At 49.5% G+C, this 25250-nt stretch overlaps 1 protein-coding gene across 3 annotated transcripts; it reads left to right on the top strand.

Moving 5' to 3' along the window:
• Window positions 1-1255: 1255 nt before the first annotated feature.
• On the top strand, window positions 1256-25035 carry ELOVL1 (ELOVL fatty acid elongase 1). Of its 3 annotated transcripts, none has more exons than XM_066597924.1 (8): window positions 1256-1392; window positions 15211-15284; window positions 18119-18309; window positions 20753-20833; window positions 21566-21622; window positions 22159-22264; window positions 22346-22482; window positions 22566-25035. In XM_066597924.1, exons 2-8 carry the CDS (start codon window positions 15230-15232, stop codon window positions 22806-22808), a joined length of 870 nt encoding a protein of 289 aa, XP_066454021.1. In that variant the 5' UTR covers window positions 1256-1392; window positions 15211-15229; the 3' UTR covers window positions 22809-25035. The 3 variants fall into 3 exon arrangements, with proteins under 3 accessions (XP_066454021.1, XP_066454023.1, XP_066454022.1); XM_066597926.1 differs by lacking the exon at window positions 1256-1392 and adding an exon at window positions 2368-2476; XM_066597925.1 differs by lacking the exon at window positions 1256-1392 and adding an exon at window positions 2942-2965.
• Window positions 25036-25250: the final 215 nt, after the last annotated feature.

Below are 25250 nucleotides of genomic sequence, written 5' to 3'. Positions count from 1 at the left end.
TCAGAAGATATTGCGCTCTCTCACCTCCAAAATCTTTGCACCCTCAGCAGCGACAAAAGTCGCACAAAAAAAAGAATCCCTATTTTGCAATGGGTGTATTTTTTTACATGTGTGATATTTATCTCACAGCGATCCTGGAAGATAGAAACATTGCAGCCGGCTCTATTTATAGGTGATCCTACAAAAAACGGGCCCAAGGATGTTAAAGGGTTAGTGAAAAATAAAATCTCATCACGGTCGCATGTAGATGCAATTTTTATGTGTTTTAATTTTTTTACTATTAAAACATGCAGTTTTCACGCACGTGAATATCGAATGTATCACAATGTGATGCGTTTTTTCTTGCAAAATGCTTCCCACTCTCATAAACAATTGCGCTCACCAGTGTAAACGCACCATCATGCTGTCTTCACACAGGCAGTAAATTCTGCGCAATTTCTGCTTGCAGAATCACACATAAAAACACAAGTACATAAATAAAATCCGCAACATAAAACGCAGCCAACTCTGCAGAGCTTGTTAACCCCGCCCATCTGTAGAAACGTAGTTTCCGCAGCTTAGACGTTCTGTGTGAATACGGCCTTAAACCTGCTTTTTCATCTGCACAGCGTCCTGGAATTATCATAAGGGCGGCTTCACGCAAGGCTCGCATGCGACAGTCGTGCAGCTAGTATGCAATAACATTGTGAATTTACTGTCAGACGCTGATCGCCATGCACTATCTTGGCGTGTACGAGTGCGTAATACACGCCAAGACAGAACATGCTGCGATCTTTATTGCTTCCATGTTTTGCGCAAAATGTGTGAACAGCAACATGGCAGCATATGGCAGATATTCTGTAATCCGCTGTGAAGGAGCCCTACAGTCCGGTATATACTCGGCCCCCCCCCAGTCAGAGTGATACATTGTAAACATATTATTAGTTGGAGCCCACAGTGATACTTTCTCGATACATTGTATAGACGCTTCTTGCTGCATGGAGTGACGCATTGTAAATACTGTTAGATTGATACATTGTAACTTGTGCTACTTATGCAGTAACCGGCGTTTCTGCTGCAGTTTTAGAAGGCCAAGCTGCTGGAATTTGTAGTTCCCCCATCCACTGGACTGAGCATCATCCAGGCTTTGGGCCAGGGGCTCCTTTCCTCCAGCTGGGGAGGGTGAGGCAGGGTGTGCCCGCCTGCTCTGCCTGTTGTGCTGGGCCTGCCCCATCAGTGTCTCCTGTTCTGAGCCCTCCCTAATTAGCAGCAGCTCTGCTGTTTGCAGTGAAGTTGAGTCACACAGGGGTGGGGTTACCCAGATCTCCCTCTCTTTCTCCTTCCTTCCTCCTTTCCCTCTTTCACGCTCTCTGTCAGGCTTGGGAGTGTCAGAAACCCACTTCACAACACCAGGTAAGTAACTTCTTCCATGGTGGGCAAAGCTGGCACCTAAGGGGGCTGGGAAAGTGTGCCTATGTGTCTTGGAGCCGTTGGTAAAGTCTTGGTGCCTTCTTGCCACCAGTCCCATGTGGCACGGCGAAGGGTGACAGGCCCATAATCCATCTGACTGATATGTGGATGCCAGGCAAGAAAGCGTTAAGCCATAAGTGTATGTATGTGCCAGTCGCTGAGTGTGCCAGGCACAGGATGGAGGGAAGGTCGCCCGGCTCTCTTTTTCCCACCCACTGGCTGAGCCTGGATGAAGTCTGTCACATCTGGAATGTCTTGTGTGAGCGGAGAGGAAGGCGGGCGAGGAAGGGGAAGGATGGGTGTGATAGTCCGCGGTGCAATCAGATTGTCGCTGGGAAAGTTTGCTACAAGTTTTCTGGAGTCTCAGACTTGTATTTTCATAGCAATGATGTAGCAGAGCTGAGTTTGTCATTCAGCCTTTCATGATTATTCTCTGAATTAGCGCCCCTCGTTGATGCGCCGCAGATAACGCATCTCAGTTCGTATCGGTCAGCGAGCGATGATGACTTCTCCGGTTTTAGCTTCACAAACTGCATCGTGTGAACGCCGCCTTGGGGCATCTTTGCAGAAGGACCTGCTTGTAGCTAGCGATCTTGGAGAGGCCCAGGGTGGGGGCTGGTGGACAAGGTGGAATGTCAAGCCGCGGCAGAGAGCAGGAGACCACCACACAACCTGTGGAGTCAGACTGAGGGACCGTGAACTTCAGGGAGGGGGAGGGGAGCTACGCCTGAGCTGACTTAAGTTCTTTGTTGAGGAATGACTCTTTAGAGGACGCCGCACCTTTGGGTTGGCGGTAAGTAGGTGAGAGGTTACAGCAGGTGCCACCATCTTTGCGTAGGACTGTGCGGGTAATTGCAGAAATAGGCTGCGTAATTCATGTTGTTTCGCTAGATCCTGTCCGGGCGGTCATCACCGTACGATGCAGCGTCTCATGTGACTCGCCACCTCGTGATGTCAGCAGTGAACACGCCTGTGCCCGCTTCATGACGCTTCACAACTAATGGAGTAATATTCTGGGTCTCGTAAGGTCAGAAGCTACAAACGTTTCCGCTTCGCTTCCTTCCTGCGCCTCCTTGGCTTCAGTCAATATTTTAAGTTAAAGGGACATTACACCTAAAGTCGGCGGTGAGCTGCTGCTCACGGAAGCGTAACGTGTCAGAAGCGGCGATAAAATCGTGATATTCGTCTGCGTTTCCAGTATGCAAAATGGCTGATAACAGAGAATAACACACTGCATGCAAATGGAAAGGTGACGCTTGATGTAGAGCGCCCCTTTAACTGCCTCTGGCACACAAGCTGGAAGTTTCGTGGCGTGCATCCTGCAGGCGGTTCCGTCACCTTTCCCTCAAATGACATATCTGGGTGTGAACGGCTTTGTGGTTTGTCACATTACTTGTGGATACAAGGGCTGGGTCCTTATATAATGCGTTGGGCGCACGCTGCCAGCTTTAGGGGATCGGCTGAGGCATCTGTAGAGAATAACCCAAACGTCTCGGCGCCCGCTGTGATCGTTCAGGTGCGTCGGCCGTTACATTGTATATGTTGTAGGACTACAAGTCCCAGCCTGCTAGATGAAGGGTTTTGCAGTCAGTTTGGGGCTTGTTTGCCGTGGGGGAGATGTGGGGGCTATTTACCAAGCTTTTTTCACCAGGTTTGTGGCCTAATTTGCGCCAGAATAACAGCGTACTATTTTTACGACCTGTTTACAACTGATTTGTGCCAAACAGAATAAAAAGCTGCGGATGTGAATGTGGGCGTGGCCTGTCGGATGGTTCGACACATTCATGAAAATATGCGCAAAGCTAAACGCAGATTAGGCCAAGCTAAACTAGATAATGGGTTGGTGCAATTTTTTGCTATATATGTGCCGAATTTGGAGCAATTTTATCGTGCGGTCCTTCAGCCTCCGAGGTAATCTTTGAGCGCAGTCAGAAAAGCGATTTCACTTTGGCGCTCGCATTGCTTATTATTTTAGTGGAATAACGTCCTTTATATGGCGGTGAATCCGGACGCTTGGCCACTCCGTGTATTGGCACATTTACATGAATTTTGGCGCATCGTGCATAAACTGTGGCGCATCTCAGCTTCTTACGCCTCCTCTATTGACTGTTTTGTGGCCTGCGTGCCTCTTTCATAAACTTCATTTAAATTTTGAACTTTTTTGGCACATCTACTAATTTTTTCAGCGCCTCTAAATATTCACCAAATTTAGATTTCACCTGTCGGGAACTAGAATAAAACGCACAAATCACGCCTTCACTAATAAACCCCGTAGAGATGGCATTGGGACGCTTAGGGCTCATTCACACAGGCGGATTTACGCAGTGCTGAAACCCCATCGATTTGCATTGGGGTATTGAGACCTGCGTTTACACGTGCGTGAAAAAAACAGAAAACATGTCCTATTTTGGTCCGTATTAAGGACAGAAATGGCGCATTGAAATCAGTGGGCCTACATTTATTAACGTTTTTCACGTACGCCAAGAAATGTGTACAAAAAACTACCCAAGCAGACCAGATGCGGAGGGGATGTACGTGAAAACGCTGCATATTCACGGACCGGAAGCTGCATGCGCCTCTGTGAATGAGCCCTTACTGCATGCAGGGGCTGGAAGAACTAGAAGGGGTGCGTGATGGTTGGGGCCCCCGAGCTTCAAGCTGTGCCTGAGATATATAGGGTGCACAGACTCCCTGTATTATGCAAGTTGCGTTTTGCCTCCCCGCTATGCCACACACCAGAGGCGGGCCGCCCGAAAAGGGTCTCCAGACCCGCACTGCAACTAATGTAAATGATCAGACCAGACCGGAATCCGCAACGCGGCTGTCATATATTTGGGTTTCTGGATTGCCGGATTAATGGAATTTTGCTTTAAGTGGCTTTAATTCCGTGGCAACACTTTGCATTTGTCGCAAGGCGCAGCTGGAACGCGGGATTCGTTAGTAGGGTTCTGTAGTGTTTATCACATATCCGTCACATAAGGCTGAATTCGCACGAGCGCTTTAAAGTTGTCTTTTTATTTTTCCTCATCTTTTGGGTTCCGTGTGACGTCCGTTCGCAGTCTGTCTGTCCGTTTTTTTATTCTACATGTAATTAATGTTTCACTTCAGCAAAAAAACCTACACCAGTACTATCCGTGTTTTGGGGCTTTTTTTGGCGTCTCTGTTGACTTGAATGGGCGGGACCATAATGGGGCGTGCTTCTTGTTTTTCACATGGACTATATATTTGTATGTGACTCGGCGCAGCGACCACTACGGTCTGTCAGTTGTAGCTCGTGGGCCATAAATACATGTCTGATCAGCGGGGTCATCGTGACCCCTGGGTCCCTTCTGCAATGGTCTGCAGCTTCTCATGTGTCCCTTAGCTTCAGTCTGATCTGTCTGTAGGCACTGTGGTCTAACACTACAACTCCCAGCATGTTATTGGGAAACTACAACCCCCAGTCTGCTTGCTTTGATCTGTACTTTCCGCCTACATCCTTGATCAAGGACAACCTCTCCTGACTGTTAATCACTGGCGTGACAAGTTCTGTGACCGCGTCTGTTTCTGTGCCGCTGACACAGTCGCGCAAATTGTCGCCAAGATGTCAGGATCCTTTAAGTGACAGATGTCGCAGAACTGGATGTGTTGGTTGCTCTTGTGCATTGCATCGACTCGCTAAAGTAACGGCGGTTGTCAGACTTGTCCTACTGGGGACCTCTCACACCTGCGCAGTATTCCTGTAAGACCACCTGAAGGAGCTGCGGATGTTGGTGCAGAATGTCCTGCACCTTTAAGAAGCGTCCTGCAGAAATATTCCACACGTGTCCGGGTCCCTTTAAACTGTATGCAAGGAATACTGATGCCTCGCTCTCGCTGTGATCACCTGACCAGATTTCCGGGGATATAAATGCTATTCAGAGAGGGGCGGACCGCAGTGGGATTCTTCTACGATCAGCTGGTTTCAGTAGAACCCCGGTCAATGCGCAGGAGCCGGGCTCAGTGCTCCCTACATCCGCACCCTACTTGGGTGTTCGCCAGGAGAGCTCTTGGCCTATATGTCACATATAATACAAAGGCCCCATATACCTACAAAAGACTAAAACCACCTCGTCTGGGTGCTGCAAACCTCTATTATCTGTATAGCAAAGCACAGGAGACTGCGCCAACCTGTACTGGACACCATGAAACACCTTCTACCACACTTGTCATTGGGCAGGAGACTGCGCCAACCTGTACTGGACACCATGAAACACCTTCTACCACACTTGTCATTGGGCAGGAGACTGCGCCAACCTGTACTGGACACCATGAAACACCTTCTACCACACTTGTCATTGGGCAGGAGACTGCGCCAACCTGTACTGGACACCATGAAACACCTTCTACCACACTTGTCATTGGGCAGGAGACTGCGCCAACCTGTACTGGACACCATGAAACACCTTCTACCACACTTGTCATTGGGCAGGAGACTGCGCCAACCTGTACTGGACACCATGAAACGCCTTCTACCACACTTGTCATTGGGCAGGAGACTGCGCCAACCTGTACTGGACACCATGAAACGCCTTCTACCACACTTGTCATTGGGCAGGAGACTGCGCCAACCTGTACTGGACACCATGAAACGCCTTCTACCACACTTGTCATTGGGCAGCACATCCCGCAGTGGCATCGTTAGAGGTATATAATTGGAATGATCCCCGACATATATCTGCAGCGCAGCGTGCTCCGGGCCGCAGTCATCTGGGGTAGATGTCAGAGGATGGCGAATCGCAGGTAATGCAGTGACGGCTCATTCGCATCTGCGCCATAGAGCCTTTTTTCTGTTCAGTCCACCTCCGCCCAAAAAGGATCTATCCTGTGATTGAACTGCAGGGACTCCCTGGCTGTAATTGCCCATTGTGCCCTCCAATACTTTATAGCAGTGTTCCCCCAACTCCAGTCCTCAGGGACCGCCAACAGGTCATGTTTTCAGGATCTCCTCGGTGTTGCACAGGTGATGTCATTATTGTCGGGGCCTCAGAGATTGCCGCAGGGGTTCTTACCATAGGATATCCTGAAAACATGACCTGTTGGGGGTCCCTGAGGACTGGAGTTGGGGACCCCTGCTTTATAGGATAAATAGCGCTACGTTTTGTCTTTTATTAAATGTAAATCTGCAGTGAAGTCAGCGAACAGAACCTGAAACAAGTTGTCGGCACGGAAGGAAACTCTGTGATTGTAATATCAGAGCAAAAGGACCATTTAGGGCCCGTGCCCACGGGCGGATCGCATTCCACATGTGGGAGTCCGCAGCAGAATCTGACCCTGCCCGCCCGCGGCCGAGGAACCTGCTTACCCATCCAGGTCTTCTTTTTTCTCTACTGCGGATGTGTGTGAAACTGCCGGCCAGCGCCCATGTGCAGTAGAGGGTTTCCAAACTCCCGCTTCCCCACGGAATCTGCATGGAGGCCGTCCGTCCAGGAACCGCACCGACATGGAGCATGCTGCAATTAGATTTCCACTCCCAAAGGTCTGCAAATCAAATCCACGTGCTCTAATTCAGTTGCAGACGCCCGTTTTTCCCTATGGGCGGCTTGAACTGCGGATCGTCTGCATGACTTCCACAATTCAAATCTGCCTGTGGGCATTGGGCCTTATTGTGGAGAACCGACCCCTTGTAGGGAGGCTCTAGTACCCTGTTGTACCGCCTCTAACTTGGATACAAGATGTGATACCGGTGGGCATGGAGGCTCTAGTACCCTGTTGTACCGCCTCTAGCTTGGATACAAGATGTGATACAGGCGGGCATGGGGGCTCTAGTACCTGGTTGTACCGCCTCTAACTTGGATACAAGATGTGATACCGGTGGGCATGGAGCCTCTAGTACCCTGTTGTACCGCCTCTAGCTTGGATACAAGATGTGATACGGGGGCATGGAGCCTCTAGTACCCTGTTGTACCGCCTCTAGCTTGGATACAAGAAGTGATACCGGTGGGCATGTAGGCTCTAGTACCCTGTTGTACTGCCTCTAGCTTGGATACAAGATATGATACAGGTGGCCATGGAGGCTCTAGTACCCTGTTGTACTACCTCTAGCTTGGGTACAAGATGTGAGACGGGCGGGCATGAAGGGATACAGGTTCCGTATGGTATCCTGCAGCATCTCGCTCCACATTTGCTGTAACTGAGCCTCTAAATCATGTAAACTGGTGAAGTTGGCATCCCAGATGGTCCCATACAGGTTCTATTGGTGACCGGGCAGCCACGGAGGTGTAACAATGTTGTGGGGGCTTCCTGTGACCCCCTTGTGTGTGCGGCCGAGCATTATCCTGCTGCCTCTTGGAAGCCGCCATTAGAGGAACACACGTGGCTGCAGGATGTCCTGACATTGTCCCTCGTGCCACTACTAGGGGGAACCGACTGTCGTATGCGATGGCCCCCCTGACCATCACACCAGCAGGGGGCAGGAATAAGGCGCTCACCCCGAGGTCTCCCAGACAGGAACCTGGATTCATCGCTGAAGACAGACCGGTTCCCCTCCGCAGCGTCCAGTTTCATCGTTCACAACATCACTGCAAACGGAGGCGACAGTGGGGGCCCGAAGCCGTAGGCCGTGCATGCGGTGGGGGCGACAGTGGGGGCCCGAGGCCGTAGGCCGTGCATGCGGTGGGTGCAGCGGTCGGCGCCGTGAGACCAAATGTCCTTTAGCCGAGGGCCTGGTAATGGTTCTGACAGACACAGGGGTAACAATGGTGGCTCCTGTCTCTGGATGGCTGATAATAAAAGAGTTGGAGCTGCTGGTGCCTGTCGACTGGTCAGACGCTCCCCTCTACTGGTGGTCTGTAGGGGGCGTCCTGAGCCTGGTCACCTTGTGTGCGTGACCTCCGCTATCTGACACCTCAGCAGATATAGCGATGGTTTATGTTGTCGGCGGTGGGTCGTTTTCATTTAATATATTTTAGGTTGCTTTCTCTGTTTTTTGTGAACGCATTTGTGTTCGAAATTGCGTTTTTTTTAACGCATGTCACAGCGTTTGAGAGCATTTTTCCCATCGTGATGCTTGAGGTGTGCCCAAAATGTGCTAAAACTTGCGAAAATAGAGCAGACTGCGCTCGAAAATTGCGGTGTTTGTGCGCAGGTCTGTTAAGCCCAGCGTTACAAACGGCGCGCTAATCGCGGTGAGTGTGAGAGCGGCCGCGTTCTGGAACTCTATTTTATAATTTATTTTTTTTAGAATTATGTGACCTCTTTGTCCCTCGTGACGGCCGATAACACCGGGGGGGGACATTCACGTTATTCAGCTATGGGGTCAGCCACCCCCTAGCTTGACAGTAGTCTCTGGCAGAGCGGGTCAGGGGTCTGCTAAGACCCTGCAGCTGTGACGTGTCGGGAGTCACTGCCTGTCACATGATCACCAGGTCACATGCAGGAAGCGGCCGCGCCATTTCCTGCATTCCTTACATAAAGCTTACTGAGCACTACACAGCCTGTAAAGGAGAAGACCGAAGCCGTTAGAAGCCGCTCGTCTTCTCCTTTGGGTCCTCAGTTGTCTGACAGCGGAGAACCCAACTCTGTTCCGCTAGAATACAGGGGCTTTAATACAGCGCCGCATATTTATCTTTGGCTGGGATTGAAGCCAAAGACCAAGCGCTGTAGATTTACGCAGCTTAGTCTTTCAATTGGTCAAAGGGGTTGTCCCACTTCCGGCGGGCAGCGCCGTACGCTGAGCAGCGGTCTGGGTTGGCACCTATAGAAGTGAATGGGACTGTGCCTGCAGTACCGGCCTGGGCCACTGGGCAGCCTACAGAGCTGTCTGCTTCCTGCAGCGAAACTTCTTAAAACCTCCTCCACGCTGCTGGTACGGTAAAAGGTCTGAGGTTACCGCTGCGCATTCCGCTAAAAAATAGTGCGCAGCGATAACTGGATCAGTATCCTAGAGGAAATGCTGTACCCCTAATGATTTAACGCAGTCAGCACCCCACTATATCCTGACCGCACCTGATGGGCGAATCGTAGATCACTTCTGTGGCACTAACAATGCCCAGCGACGTGCAGATATGTGCGTGGGCTGCGGATACTCTCTGGTCACAGTAAGCCGGTCTCACACAATTGGGTTTGAATTCTGCAAGCGTATGATCCGTGGTAATAAGCGGATCAATCAAATGCAGTGAATTGCGCAGTTCCAATTAGGAAGTCGCAATTGTGTAATCTGCGAGTGTAAAAACGCAGCATGTTCTATTTTACAGTGGAGATCCGTGACGCAGCGCCAATTGTTCTCTATGGTCACGGATATACCTGAAGCCCATATACAATCACATTGCGTATGAGTGGCGGCTATCCGTGCCAGCGCGAAGTACTGTGTGAGTACGCAGTCATGCCCAGTACAACTTCACAGCCGTATGCAGGGTCACGGCTCACAGCTGGCATCCACTGCGGCTGAAGGCCCCGCGCACACGCGTGTAGTTCTTATAAAGCTGCTGTACAGTGCGCTACCGTCAAAAGCAAAGTGACGTGCTGCGTTCCAGAGACACTGCTTCTACGGCAGGATAGCGCCGTGCCACATCCGCGGTGATACGGGAGTGCAGCGGCTCTAGACGGGCTCAGCGGGGTCCGCCACGCCGCTGCATGATGGGTTTTGTTTCACTTTTAACATCTTGTGGCTTTTTATGTTTTTTATTTTTTATAGTTTTTCGTGAAGAGGCCCCCAAACTGATCGTGGCCTCCCTAAAGAGCAGTCGGGGGAGGGGGGGGGGGGCGTGATATGAGCCCGCCAGGACTGTGATGACGCTGGTACTAGCCGTCCTGCGGACCGGAGGTTCGCGCCGTCGGGCTTATTATCTGCACTTCCTTTTATGACTTTATTGCAGCTTTTTCCTGCAAGATAAATCTAGTCTGCAGATAACGGCGAGCGCGGATGGCCTCACCTGCGCCGCCTCCGATTATTGCATTAGCTGGCTAGAGATTAGTACCACTTGCATCATCATGGCCGCCTCTGCAGCGCTGCAAGCTGCTGCGCGGGTTCTGCTCAGGCGCTTCACACGCAACCATTTTTAGAAAGTGTTTTTTTTAGCGCTTTTTTCCTTCTGTGCCGTCTGTAGTAAAGTATAAACCGCGCTTTTTCAAGGTATTTGTGGGCGTGGCTGTCACTACTAGGAGTAATGTTCCAGCGGCCGCCATAACAGGCTTATTTTTCCCCTTCAGCTTTTTCAAAATACTTGTATGAAATAACGCCGCGTGGCAGGAATCTTTCATGTTTTAGCCATTTTGTACTTATTTTTTAGTATTTGACATCGTAGAGAGAGAAAACCTAAGGGGGGGGGGAATGCTACAAAATGCCGAAGACTCTACAACACTTCCTGGCAGAAAAATAACATCGGCCACAGCGTTCCGGAACAAAAGCTAAACGGATCTAGCTGAAGGGCCATTCTGCATGGAGCGGCTGATCAGCAGACGAGGGCTCGTGTACACGGACACGCGTGTATTCGGTTGTGGAAATCCGCGGAGTATAAACTGCGAGTGCGTTACGTGTTTCTGTTGATCTACTGCGTGTTTTTCACACATACAAAAACATACGCAGGAAGGCCGGTGAATGTCACTATATTCATGCGATCCGGTTGCGGGGCGATTGCAGAAGACGGGCTTATACCGTAATTGTTGTATTTTGGGGAGGAGTTATAAAACTTTTGAGTTGCCGGACACAACCAATCATTTCACATTACCGAAGCAAAGTGAGCGCCGCGCTGTGATTGGTTGGGACAATAAGATTTAAGTTTTATCTTTTAGACAGTTTGATAAACTCCCGTGATCGGCGGCGGCGCCGCGTGATCTGCACAGATCCTGGGGTAAATGATCGCGGTGTCCGCATGATACCTGCGAGCGAGGATCACCATTTTATGTTGGGTCGTATGGCCGTCCTCGTTGGTGACTGCAGCGTGTTTACTAAACCTTCGCTTGGAGCGCTGACTAAGTGAATGCACACTGATGCGAGCGCGACGCTGCGTGTCATCGGCTCGCTACTTTTATCCAATATCTCGCTAGAACCCGGTTGTCAGCTGCGATCTGAGAAATCATCCGAGGAGCAGCGGTAAATCTGCCCCCCACACTCCGGTCGGTGACCATGCACTGGCATCTGCAGAGTTGGCATTGTTCTAGGGGCTCATTCACACAAGCGTCTTCCGTTTACGTAGCATATTCAGACTGCGTCTTCTCTGCTTATTGAGGTTTTTCCGCACGCGTATTTATTGCGTATTTCACACACGGAAAAAAAACACTAGAAGGCCGCGCTGATTTCATGTGTAAATCGGCGTTCGTTTTGCGTCTTCCCGTGACTCCACTCACATTAGTGAACTGTTTCAGCCCTTTACGGACCACAATAGGATACGCTGCTTGTTAGAGCGCAGCTCTGAATATCGCGATGCAATGGGTGGGTTTTCAGCTCTGCATATCGGATATGAGCGTAAATACGAGTGAGTGCGGCCCGTATCCACGCGGCGAGTGAGATTCTGGTCGGTGAAAACATGTTTTCCATGTGACTTTCATGCAGTCTTCAGGCGTGTTTTTATCGCACGTTTTTCTACATTCTGGTTAATTTTTCCTGCGGTCCACATAGTAACCTGCGCCAATTGCACATCACTCGCGTGAAAATCACATGACCTCCTAGTATAATAGTTGGATGGGACCTCCAGGGTCTTCGGGTCCAACCGCCTGCTCAGTGTGGGATTCATATGGTTAACACTCCCATAGAAAACAATGGCCGATTCTTGCAGAACGACGAACGATAAGCGATATTTGTGTTCGTTATTTGTTCACGTTTAAACTAAACGATTATCATTCGGTTTCGCTCAGTCGTTCCATCTAAATGCAGCGTGAGAAATGCGCAGTAAAATGTGATGATGGAAACGCGGCCTCCATAGATGACGAGAAGAACAAAGGCTGATGAAGGGCGGTACTGGCAGCCAGGTGGAGGTGACTTCCTGCTGCGCCTGTCTGCAGGTGAGCGGGGCGGGGAGACGCCCCCTACAGCGCCGGGACGATGAGCTGCGTGGGCCGCCGTGCGCAGACAAGTCTGGTATCACCTGCGAGAATCTAAAGCTGATAATTAGGGTGAGAGTGGAAACCGGCCCGACTCGTTCCACGCCGCCCCTCCAGGAGCGCTGGCCGCCGGCAGGAAGTCGCGGGTTTCCTATTGGGGTCATCTTAGAAGTCTAACATTTATCAGTGTTCCCATATTGCGTCCGTGAGGTTCGTTTCCCGCCACTTACATGGCGTCAGCAGAGTACGACAAGCTGCATCCTGTCGTTGGTGCCTCTCAGCCCACGGACGCGTCGCTCCTCGTATCTTAGTACGTTTTTATAACCGACGCTAAATCGTCATTCACTGAAAGTGCCGCAACTCTAATAGGCTTTGGGGGAAATTTACGAAGTTCAACATTTTTTGACGCCGGGCTAAAAGTCTCCATAAATCTTGCTGTCCTGGTGGCCACGCCCCCTCCTGACAAGTCCTGCCCACTTCCAGGAAAAGCAGTGCGGCCGCTGCAAATGAAGTAAAGTTACTACTTTTTGCGTAATTCCCCACTTGCACAAAAATGTCACTTTTTTTTTTTTCCTTACACCAGAAACTGACAAAATGGCTTCTAAATGTGCCCCTTTTTGTGTTTCCATTTCTCGCCTTTTTTACGATCTGTTTGTTTTCAGTGAATGGAGACCCTACTTTCCATGAAACCCCTTACAGACCTCATACTTGTCACAGCTGAGGGCTTGCTACAATTGTATCCAGTTATCTGTGAGCTGAGCAGGTTGGACTACAGGCTGATACAGTGTAGCAAACCATCAGGATGAAGAGAGTAGTCATGGATACAAATGTAACAAACCCTCAGCTTGGAGAAGTATTATGGCCAAACAATGTAAATCCCAATATTCCATTCACTGACAGTAAGCAGTGGAATTGTGAGAAATAGTATAACTAAAGTATATTAAAAGTATAACCGTTCAGTATCGATGATGAAGCCTGGGGCCCGTCCGCAGCAAACAACCACAGGCAAGGATGTAAATGGGTGATTCCGTTCACTGACAGCAAACTGAAATCTTAAAAAACTGTGAGGAACTGACATACAAAGTATGAAAAAGATGGACTTGTTATCATAGTGATTTAAAGGGTTTTACCACCAGGCAATTATTCAGGGTCTGTGGGGGTCCGACTGCTGCGGCCCCCAGGAGCCCTGGAACTGAGATGTCCGGCTGCCCCATGTGACGGGGCGGTGGTGCGCATGCTTACTGCCTCTCCATTCACTTCAAAGGATTGCTCTGGTCTCTGGATTGCTGGGGGTCTCTGCAGTCGGACCCCAATCAGACATGTCTTTAATAGGAGAACCTGTTCAAGCGTCTTCAGCCTCCCATAGCCCCGTCTTCCCGTTTCTTCGCAGTGCGCCGTCCCCGTGTGACCCGGTCTTGTCGCTCTTCATTTGGGATGATTGTCTTCTCGCCGGTCTGTTGCTCTGCAGCGTCTCATCTATCTGACGGCTGCTTATCACAGATCAGGGGCATCCGGATCGTCTCGCCCTTCAATTACTGCTCTCGCTTAGTCACACGCAGGACCAGCGTGGAAATAAGGGCGTCCGTTGCGTGGCAGATTAACGGGGCGTTTAAGAGGAGGCCGGGCAGCGGGTTGTGCTGCCGGGCAGCCTGATGATGGGCAGATAAGACTTGTTTCCAGATAATATCAAGGTATTCTGAGGCCTTAATCCTAAATCCGACCGGTAAAAAGGCAACAAATGGGCGAATGTACGACTTCCTAGAGAAAGGTTCCCGCGTGCGGCGAACGGCGTCCCGGGACTGCAGGCTATAACCGTACGTCTCTAAGGGTTCATATGTGCAACAGAAAAAATCCACAGCAATCGGTGGTGGATCAGCGGCGCCGGGATTGTCCAAGGTTAGAAAAACATGGCTACTCTCTTCCAAACCCAGCGCCGCCCTTACCTGCCGCCTCCATTCACCGTAAACGGGGAGTTGCTCGCAGATTGAGTAGTTTACACGGGCCGACAGCCGCTGGATTGCAGGAGAGCTAAAAACCAAGTGGCAGCGACAAACGAGCGATTTCTCGCTCAGCGCTCTGTTGGCGTTCCCTTGTACACGGGGCGACTATCACCCAAATTCGTGGTTTCTTACAATTACTCCAGCTACCGTCACCCCAAGGGAGGTTCACACGGCAGAATGTACGTTGGATTGGCAGATTTTGCCTCTAAAACCGTTGCAGAAACCTGCGGCGTATATTTTGCCGTGGATCTCCATACGGATTTAGCCCCGGTCAACGGACAAACCCGCAGCATGAAGTAACATTTCTTTAAAATCTGCATGTAGTGGGGACAATGGCAACCAGACTTCCATAGCGGAATCTGCAGCCGAATCGCCATGAAATCCGTGCCGGTAAACCTGCTATAATGGCGCCAGTATGCACCGCTTCGCCGCCGCAAAATGCAGGTAGAGCTCCGCTGCTTGTCGGTCGGACGCTGCAGGCAATCTGCAGAGCTACGCCGAGCGTGCCGGCCTCTCCATGCACCGCTTTATACAAGGCAGCCAATCTGACCCCCCCCCATATATAGTGTACCGATATGAGCTGAGTTTGTGACTGGGGGTGTGGCCTATTTTTATGGGGGGCGGGGGGAAATATCGGAAAACTTTGCACAAATTGTCTAATGAATAATTTTTCAGAAATGATGTGTTTTGTGTTTTTTTTTTTTTTGTCTTTTTTCTCTTGTCGTTGAACCTCAGAATGACCTGTAATTTCTGCGTCTTTCAGGTTGTGAATAGCTGTGAAGATGGAGGTCCTGTCGGAATGGGGGCGGCGCTATGAAGAATTCATGAAGGGAGCAGGTACAGTACAGCACACATCACCGTGGGGTCTTAACATCCCCTCTTAAAGGGGTTGACTCGCCAATAGAAGTTATACACTAGGGGATAAGTATGTGGTTGGTGGGGGCTGACAGCTGAGACCCCACTGATCCGAAGACCGGTGGCCCTGAAGGTCCCTGATGAATGATGCTGTGGTCACACATCTACTTCCACTCTGCTGGGGGGATGGAGTTCAAGCACTCGTCTATCTCTGACACTCACATTGAAATGAATGGAAAGCTTCTGCGTGTGTGACCATCCCACCGTCCGAGCCTGGAGCTTTATGACTCCTATCCTCGGGGTCGATGGTGGTCCCGGTAGTTAGACCCCACCGTGCAGCTTAGTATAGATAGGCAATAAGTGAGCAGCAACAAGAGCGTCTTCAATAAAAATGCATCTGAACGATGCCCCTTTTATTCACTCCATGGTAGACAAACAGCACAACGTTTCAACCCACGCAGGGGTCTTTCTCTTGAGAAAGACCCCTGCGTTCGTTGAAACGTTGTGGTGAAGCTCTGCAATTGTAATCTCAGAAACCTCCCACTGATGTGGTAATTTGGTGGTGCTGCTGTGATTTCCTTCTATTTTGGACCCACCGTGCGGCTTGTCACCCATCCTATGGATGAAGGGTAACGTCTGTGTCTTTAACCTCAGAAAGGGAAAAAGGGGGTCAGCACTAACCATGGGAAATATATCCCAATAGAAATGTATAGGTGCACGTTAAACCATGGCTGCAACACACAGTAGAAGCAGAATCCAAGATTGGCAACAGCACGCAAAATAAATTCACTATCAGAGGTATATATACCTATAATCTAACCACATTAAATAATGCAAGGTTCTTAGTATGTAATTTGATCAAACTACATTGGCCCATCCACCAACGTCCAGGTGACCAAGCTCTCAGATGGGTCCTAACACTAATACCAGGTGGTTTATCTCAACCTGGGAAAGCTGAGTTCCTACCTCATGCTCCTCTCTTGGGACTAAGCCTACAAATAAAACCAGGGAGGGTAGGATACCTTATAGATGTTTCAATAGGAGGGACAGGAGGTGAATGGGCGGCAGGTGTGCACGACCCAGTGAAGGCAGCCAAAACTTCACAATATATGTACAGAAAGGGAAAAAGGGGGTCAGCACTAACCATATATTGTGAAGTTTTGGCTGCCTTCACTGGGTCGTGCACACCTGCCGCCCATTCACCTCCTGTCCCTCCTATTGAAACATCTATAAGGTATCCTACCCTCCCTGGTTTTATTTGTAGGCTTAGTCCCAAGAGAGGAGCATGAGGTAGGAACTCAGCTTTCCCAGGTTGAGATAAACCACCTGGTATTAGTGTTAGGACCCATCTGAGAGCTTGGTCACCTGGACGTTGGTGGATGGGCCAATGTAGTTTGATCAAATTACATACTAAGAACCTTGCATTATTTAATGTGGTTAGATTATAGGTATATATACCTCTGATAGTAAATTTATTTTGCGTGCTGTTGCCAATCTTGGATTCTGCTTCTACTGTGTCTTTAACCTCTTCACGACAGACAGTAAATGTATATCAGGCGGTCATGAAGTGTGTATGGAGCCCCGTCCATAACTGCCGTGATCGGAGCACTTAGTCTAGATGCTAACCGTCCATTTAAACAGTCAGTGGGAGGGAGGACCCCTTCCCAAGCCCCACAATGCAGTCGGGGATGTAGACAGGTTAGTATGGCAGTTCGGAGCCTACTGAAGGCACCCAGGGCTGCCATGCATTGATGCCAATTAGGCCCAGCCCTTGGGGAGTTTAAAAAAAAAAAAAAAAAAAAACTATTTACAGATTTTTTTTTTTTTTTTCATCTTTATTTTTCTTAAACTCATTAAAAGGTCCGCCCCACGGCTTTTATCCTATAAAGAAACCATTAAACCCCACATATTTGATATCACCGGGTACATAAAAGTCCAAAGACTAAAATGTCAGTAGTTTTCCCGCACAGTGAAGGCCTTGAAAGAAAGACAGAATACCACGATTGGGAATTTTTTGTATCCCAGCTCCCCAAAATGGTCTTAATAAAAACTACAGCTCAACCTGCAAAAAAACCCGAGCCCCCGCCCCCCGCACCGCCCAATCAGGTCTCATATACTCAACAGGAAGCCATTTTTGTTCGAAAAAATAAAAAAATCTTTGGTCCTGAAGGGATTAAAGGGGTTATTGCAAACTTTCAGAAGACGGGGCCCCAGGGCAAACTGCTTATAACCCCCGCCCTCCGGGTCCTGTTTTTGGCACTCGCGTCAGTCACTGAGACGGCTGCTGCGGGTGGTTTGTAGTTCTACAGAGCGGCCATCCTGTAATTACAAGGACTGCGCAGGTCCCTCTGGAAGGGAGCCGTTCTTATTGAGTGGCTCTCCATTTTGACCGTAGAGCCTGGACTCGAGGCGGTCCTCTATATGACCTTTACCTGCCCTAATAGGACAGACGGACACATTTGTGAAACGCGCCTGCCCTCGGTTACTATTTTAAAGTGATGTGTAGAGAGGAGATGCAAATAACGTGACGCGATCCGGTGGTGTTATACAAATGAAGCGCTCTGGGCACGGCGTGAAGCGCTCACCTGTCTGCTCGGCTGTGAGCCTCCCTGACTTGTCAGCGAAATGCGTGGGAATATAATAATCCTTCCTGCATCTCTAATTACGGCTCTTCTTGTTGACTGCCATAGACATCGGGAGTCCGTAATTACTTCTTACACGCCCCTCCCTTGCAGCCTTAATATATTCCAGTACCGCCGCGGTTCGCTGCTGGTTTCTGAAGTTTAACCCTCTGTAATCATCTTGTCTCCCCTTAGATCCCCGAATAGGACATTACCCCCTCATGCACTCCCCGTTCCTGCCTGGGGCCATCTTGCTGGGCTACGTCTACTTCGTTCTGTCCCTAGGGCCGAGACTAATGGCCAACCGGAAGCCCTTTGACCTCAAGCCATTGATGGTGGTCTATAATTTCAGTCTAGTCGCCCTGTCTGCTTATATCGTATATGAGGTGAGTTGGGTTTGGGGGTCAGCGGTCGGGATCGTTGCCCTCGGGGTTCAGATCATTAGTTTTAATGGAAAAAATCATCATTGTGAACCGAAGAAGAGGAATGTAAAGACCAGCGTTGGCAGACCATCTTTTTTTCCTGCGCGGCTCTAAAATTGCCCTTTTCGCACAGTATGCAAATTAGCTGTAACTGGTCTGATGGGGCGTTTCTGTCGGCATTCCCCTCCTCCATCGTCTCAAACCACGCCCCTTGGATCCTGATTGGCGTGATCGGCTTCATTGAGCTGAAGATGCCAAGCGTTCCACACAGTGCAGCATACGCTTCAGCTCCAGGATCATGCGCAGTGATGTGCCTACCGCATCCGTCGAGCTCGCTGACGTCACTCTCCTATCCTGGAAGTGCAGCGCGCATAGGGGGGGGAACCTGCGGTGTCTCAGAGGAGCTGCAGACGTCGGAAATGATGGAGGCGGAGGAGAGAATCCGGAGCAACTGAAACTTTACGGGACCAGTTAAAATTAACTTAAATACTGCGTGAAAACTGCGGGTTTTTTTGTGTGTGTGTGGGGGGGGGGGGGCTTTGGAACGACTCTGTGCGGAATAAACGGTCCAGTTATATTTTGTCTTCATACAAGCTGTAGACAACATGACTGCTGCAGCGCTAAATGTCACTGCTGGGGTTCTATAGGGAAAGTCATGGATGTGCTACATGATGGCACGGGCCCCTGGGGCCCCGGAACATGGATTTTGTGTTGTGGCCCCTGTAAGAGTCAGAGAGTAAAACCCAGCTGCAAAGTTGAAGAGGAGCGCGTGAGAATCTGCTTTTGAGTCTTTCTTAGGCTGTACATGGCAAGCGCGACATCTGTCCGGGAAACTCCCACCACGTTTGTGCTTGTAGGGCTGCGTTTTTTTTTTTTTCTCTTCCAGATGCAAGTGCGACGCGCTTTGGGAAAAAATTTTATTTTTTTTTCAATAGGGAAATTTAAAAAAATGCGCCTATATTTTCATGAAACTCGCTTGTCATTGCGAGTGTGATGCGAAATTTATATTTTTTTCTCACTCCTAAGGAATAATGGACGTGTTAATTCCACCAAACTGCAGAAAAATACAACCTGCTGCCATATTTCTGTCTTGCAGCGTCGCTATGAGAGGATAATCGCACGTGTAAATACACCCACTGAAAACAATGGGGTCTATTTCTGCGTCTCGCAATACAAAAAAACCTCACACGGTAAATGCAGTCCTGCGGTATCGCCGCTATGACTGATGTAAGGAAAGTGTACTGGAAGCGGTCGCCTCCTGCTACAATAGGGTCCGATCCTAGGAAGTCGGCAGGAGATTCCGGTACCAATCTGCGTTGAGTCCCTGAATGAACACTGGTCCAAAGAGGCGATCGCGCCAAATTCCACACACAGACGCTAAAATCTGCGTTGTCTTCTGATTGGGTCACGCTCTTACTAGTAATTTGCGTTGCATCTGAATTGACGTTTCGCGGTTGACTAACATGGTTCCACAATGATAGCGCCAACCGTTGACTGCACTGCGAACTGCTCCATGCATGTATCACAGAAGGAGGCCGCATCCAGTCCGCTTTCCTTGCGTCCGTCATGGCAGCGGTCTCCCGGGACGTAGAGATGCAGAAAGCTACTTTTGAACTTTGCATATGGGTTTTACGCTCTTATAGGGGCCATAACACAAACATGAAATCTGTGTTCCGGGGCCCCCAGGAGCCGCGCCGGACCATCATGTAGCGCATGTCTTCCCATTCAAGTACGCTCCTGTTGCTTCATATAAGTCCCCAGTATGAGATATGGCGCCGCATCCGTTTTTTCACTCCACCCTGTACATCTCCTCCTTCGGTTCACTTTATGGCGATTTGCGGTGACGAACGTCTTTTACGTGTTCTGACACTTCCAGATATACTTTGTTTCAGTCGCTCCTCGTTCTCAAGATCTCTGCTTGCTTCGTTGTCAGAGAAGACATTCATGTTTGAACCAGTTGTATTCAGTCTGGCCGATCCTCTGAGGGACGCACCCCGGACTCCATGCTGATGTGCGTTACCGCACCGACACATTGTAACAAACTATCCGGATCAGTAGATATTTGTGCTGCTGGTCTATTTGGTGATCAGAGGATTGTCTACACTGGATACAATTGTAGCAAACCCTCAGCTGTGAGGAGTAATAAGTCAAGGAGGGTTATGGATCTGAACATGTTCCATTCACTGACAGCAAACATTGGATTTGAGAATAGTAGAATATAAAAAGCTGCAGAACTTTCCATAACACAAGATGAATCCCTCGGCGCGGATTACACCTCTCAGGAGGAAGTGACAGAACGCAGACCTTGACATTATCAAACTGCGATAACATTTACAGCGGCCATAAAGCGATAACGGCGCTAGCGTTGAAACCATCCCGTGTTTTCACTTATCTCTCTTTGGCGCAGTTCCTTATGTCGGGTTGGTTGACCGGATACACCTGGCGTTGCGACCCCGTGGACGTCTCCGATTCACCAATGGCTCTGAGGGTGAGTAAGTTGCCTGGTGTTGCGCCAATTATTGATCATTGACAGGTGAGGCTGACTCCGCCCTCCTCCGGAGACGCTGCCACCTGCCGCCACCTGCTGAACTTTGCTCTATAAACACCGCGCGATGTTTGCTATTGCCTCCAGCCATAGTAACCACAACCAGGACGCCGCACCCCGGGCCCTGGAGCGACGGCAGATCACGTATAACAGACGGGGGGATTTACTGCACGCAACGTTATAAAGGTGTGCAGCGTCTCTTTGGGAAAGTTATTGGCGTCCGTCAACCATAAGGTGGCGCTAATCACCCCCAGTGTCCTCATCAAACCATTACTGTATAGGGGGTCATCGCCTAAGTCTTCAAAGATGCCCATAGACCTTGGAGATAAGTGAAAAGGATCCTTGTAATTGCAGTACAACCCCTTTAATGGATAATATAGCCTTAAAGGGCATGTGCCAGGATTGAGGGTTGGGTTGCTGGGACCACCACCCATCCTGAGACTGGGGGTTCTGAAGAGGTGGTTGAGCATGCACCCCACCACTCTATTCAAGCACTTTGGTGCAGCATCGGCTTGACTATTGCTCCATTTATGTAGGGCCCCTGTTCTCAGAGCTGGTGGGGGTCCCAGCAGACCTGTGGGTTGGGGATAACTTTCTCTTGGTACAACCTCCGGGTTGGCAGACATGGCCGGCTGCATCGGATAACGATTAACGTGGCCCTTCTTCTTTCTTTAGATGGTGCAAGTAGCCTGGCTCTTCCTGTTCTCCAAGTTTATTGAGCTGCTCGATACGGTAAGGACCGAACTGCTGCCCTGTTAGTAGATATAAAATATCTGACCGTGTAAGGGTTAATGAGACGCCGTCCGCTCAGATTCTTCCTGGATGTGGGAAGTTGGGGCGTAATTGATTGTACGGGCCATGCTGGGAGTCCTAGTTTCAACATAGCTATAGGACTGTGGGTTGTAGTCCCTGACCTAGGCATATAATGATGGGATGTTTGCCATGTAACTCAGCCTATTCCCAGCCCTCATTCCCCCCCCCCCCCCCCCCAAAAAAAAAACTTACTAGACATTTACAATGTATACAATACATTGAGAGCGCGGCCATTATAATATACAACTCATCCCACAAGAATAACCAGCTCTGTCAACCACTTTTGACCCTTGCAAGGTGATGATGAAAATCGCCTGGTCCATAAGGTGCAAAATAGGCTGGTTGCGAAGGGGTTAAACATGTTGCCACTGACCACGGCAGACATCTTGCTTCCTGCGCAGTAGCATGGACCGTCTTCGCCTTTCTTAGTTCGCCCTCTTCTCTTTCTGCCACAGGTTTTCTTTGTCCTGAGGAAGAAGAACGGTCAGATCACATTCCTGCACATCTTCCATCACTCCGTTCTACCCTGGAGTTGGTGGTGGGGGGTAAAGTTCGGTCCAGGTGAGGACTTCAGACGTCCCTGGTTGTGATGAGCTTGTGAGTCAGTCCGTGTTCTTCCTCTGACCGGTCTCTTCTCTGCAGGCGGTATGGGATCCTTCCACGCCATGATCAACTCCCTGGTCCACGTCATCATGTACTTCTACTACGGGCTGTCCGCTGCTGGGCCACGGTTCCAGAAGTTTCTGTGGTGGAAGAAGCACATGACTGCCATCCAGCTGGTAAGAGCGTTGACACAGATTACGGCCCGAGTCACCTTGGGCCACAAGCATGTTTCATGTTCTCGCCCTCTTCTGTCTTCCAGATCCAGTTCGTCTTGGTCTCCATCCACATCACTCAGTATTACTTCATGTCCTCCTGTGACTACCAGTACCCCATCTTCATCCACCTCATCTGGATCTACGGCACAGTCTTCTTCGCCCTCTTCTCTAACTTCTGGTACCAGGCCTACACCAAAGGACGTCGTCTCCCCAAGTCCACCGGCTCCGCCAATGGAGCCATACACCAGAACGGCAAGGCCAAGAACGGCAAAGCCAAGGAAAACTAAAGTCTACAAGACCGACGGCTGAGATCTCCCGAATCCTATCCCAGGTGGAAATGTGGGAAGATAATGTCGCCATTTTTTCCCCTTTAATTATTACTTTTGTTAAAAAAAACGAGAAACCCAGCGGTGTGATGGCCGGTACGAACTGCCAAACTGGTTTCCGACTTCACCTGGGGGCTTACACCAGCCAAAAAAAAAAAAATTAAGTGCCTAAAAAGACTGTTTGTATGAAGCGAGTGTGTCTGACTCCCTGCGTCCACTCCGTCGTCCAGCGTCTCAGCAATCTCCCTGTTCTCCAGCATCGAGCACACATACAAAAAGAAAAGACGGGCCGACTCATTCCAAAAATTCCCTCCTTGTCTTTCTCTACTCCGTACTGAAGTCCCGTGACGATCTCCAAGAATCCGGATTCCTTCTGCATCACATTCCAGTACATCTCGTCGCCTAGAGCGCGGGCCGTGGGGGCCGGCTCCTCCTGACTTCGGCCTCCCGGCCTCGCCCGCTTTGTTTTTTATCTTTGCACTGGGTTTCATTGTTCACAGACATCCGTGCCCAGCTCACTAGAGGTGCAGGAATCCTGAAATACTTGAATATCGGGATGTTTGGGTCTTTTTAGCTTTCTAGGTCATTTTTTTTTTTTTTTTTTTGTTTGAAGGAGACAACAGTATTTGTGTGAAACTTTGTGTTTTTTTTTTTTGTGTATTTTTTTTGTTTAGGCTAAATTTACATGAATTTGCCTGATCTGAAGGAGGAGGGGGGGTGTTGTCTGCGCCTTCATTCACTTAGCTCACACTATCCCTTACACCGTAGATCACCGCCCATGTCCCGTCCATACCGTCTCACCCAACGCGTTTCACTGGTTTTCTGTATCTAGTAACACTGTAATACCGGTCTCTGCGGCCGCGGGGTGCAGCTCTCTAGCGGCGGAGGCCGATACACTAGAATAACTTTTTGTATATAAAAAAAAATAATTCTGCAGGCCCAAGAAAATAGGGGGGGGGGGGGGGGGGATTAGCGCCCGATTGAACATGTGATGCTGGCGGCCTGGACAGAATTTGCGCCGGGCTGGGATCTCCTCATAACTTATCCGCAAGTCTGCCAGAATATTTATCAGTTTTGTGTAATACTATTAATAAAAGAGACTTATTGCACATCGTTTAATTCCAAAGTGAAAGCTGTTGTCGCTAATACTGTATACGTAGGGGGCGCTCTGCTGGTTATGTACCATGCAGAGAAGAACGCACTCCGTGACTCCTGAACGGATGGCGCTTCTGTCTGATTCTATCACCTTTGTGTTAGTAGTGTGGGGATATGACGAGCCTTAACCCCTTCGTGACTGCAATACGCCTTTTTACTTAGGAGCTTTAAATCGGCAGTGGTCTTACTGACAGCGGGGCTCCTGCTCTAACTGCCAGGAATGGACAAACCCCGCGGGGGTGGGGGGGTTCTGTCCATCACCCATTGGCACTCCACAATCACAAGGTACCAATGAGTTCCCATGGCAGCTGGAAGCCTGACAAAGGCCTCCATGTCCACCATATAATTGACTCTGCAGGAGGCGGGGCCTAATAGGCTGCTGTCATAGGCTTAGTAGAATGCACTACATTAGTAATGCAGTGTACTATTCTAGAGAGCGAATGATTAGATCTTCAAGTCCACTTCAGGGACTAAAAAAAATGTTTCAAACTTTTTTTTTTTTTATATAATATTTGAACCCAGTTAAAGTCCTTTTGTTGTACAACACATTATACGTCCCCCTGGAGAGGTGCCATTTAAAAATATACAACTTGTCCCACAAAAGCCAAGCCTTGTAATGTGATGCTGAAAATCACTTGGTCCTTAAGGCACACAATAGGCCGGTCATGAAGGGGTTAAAAGAAAAGCAGTAAAAACAAAGGCGGTATTTACTTGGATCAGCTGCGTCATCTAGAAGTGTGGGGGAGTGGTCTCCTACATTGGAAGACTACAACTCCCAGCACGCCTGCCATCTGCAGGGAATTGTAGTTGCAGAGGTTCTGCGTCGGCCAAACAATCCGAACAGCTTCCTCCTGCGGGTGCAGATGTGGCTTGTAGACTGCGAGGACGGCAACCTGGGGCCTCCTGTTGGCTGTGATGTGACCGCGGCGGCTTGCACTGATCATAGCGACCCCCGCCGTCAGAGGAATCTGCCCATCCGTACATTCTCTTAACTTCGAGGGGTAACTAAATAAAGTTTACTTTTTCCCCGAGACGTGACTGGCGGTTTTGTCTTGTAACCAAAAAAATGGTCTATTTCTGTATTTCATGACTTGCTGTATGAAGGAGGGGAGGAAATGGTTAAAGAATGGTGTGATTATTATATATACAGGGCGCGGACAAAATTATGGAAACACCATACAAAATGCATAAGATCTTGACCCTTACCAGTCAGCTGCCCTTTTGACCGTTGCTTCAGGACGGTTTCAC

The sequence above is a fragment of the Eleutherodactylus coqui genome, chromosome 3, assembly GCF_035609145.1.
Source record: "Eleutherodactylus coqui strain aEleCoq1 chromosome 3, aEleCoq1.hap1, whole genome shotgun sequence".
In the NCBI taxonomy this organism is placed as follows: domain Eukaryota; kingdom Metazoa; phylum Chordata; class Amphibia; order Anura; family Eleutherodactylidae; genus Eleutherodactylus; species Eleutherodactylus coqui.
This window is presented reverse-complemented; position numbering and strand designations above follow the sequence as displayed.

Bases quoted from the DNA above. Each gene is read 5' to 3' on its own strand.
- ELOVL1 (XM_066597924.1), top strand. From the start codon at position 15,230: ATGGAGGTCCTGTCGGAATGGGGGCGGCGCTATGAAGAATTCATGAAG. The intron at 18,310-20,752 runs GTGAGTTGGGTT...TCTTTGGCGCAG, and splicing joins CTGCTTATATCGTATATGAG to TTCCTTATGTCGGGTTGGTT. The intron at 22,483-22,565 runs GTAAGAGCGTTG...TCTGTCTTCCAG, and splicing joins ACATGACTGCCATCCAGCTG to ATCCAGTTCGTCTTGGTCTC.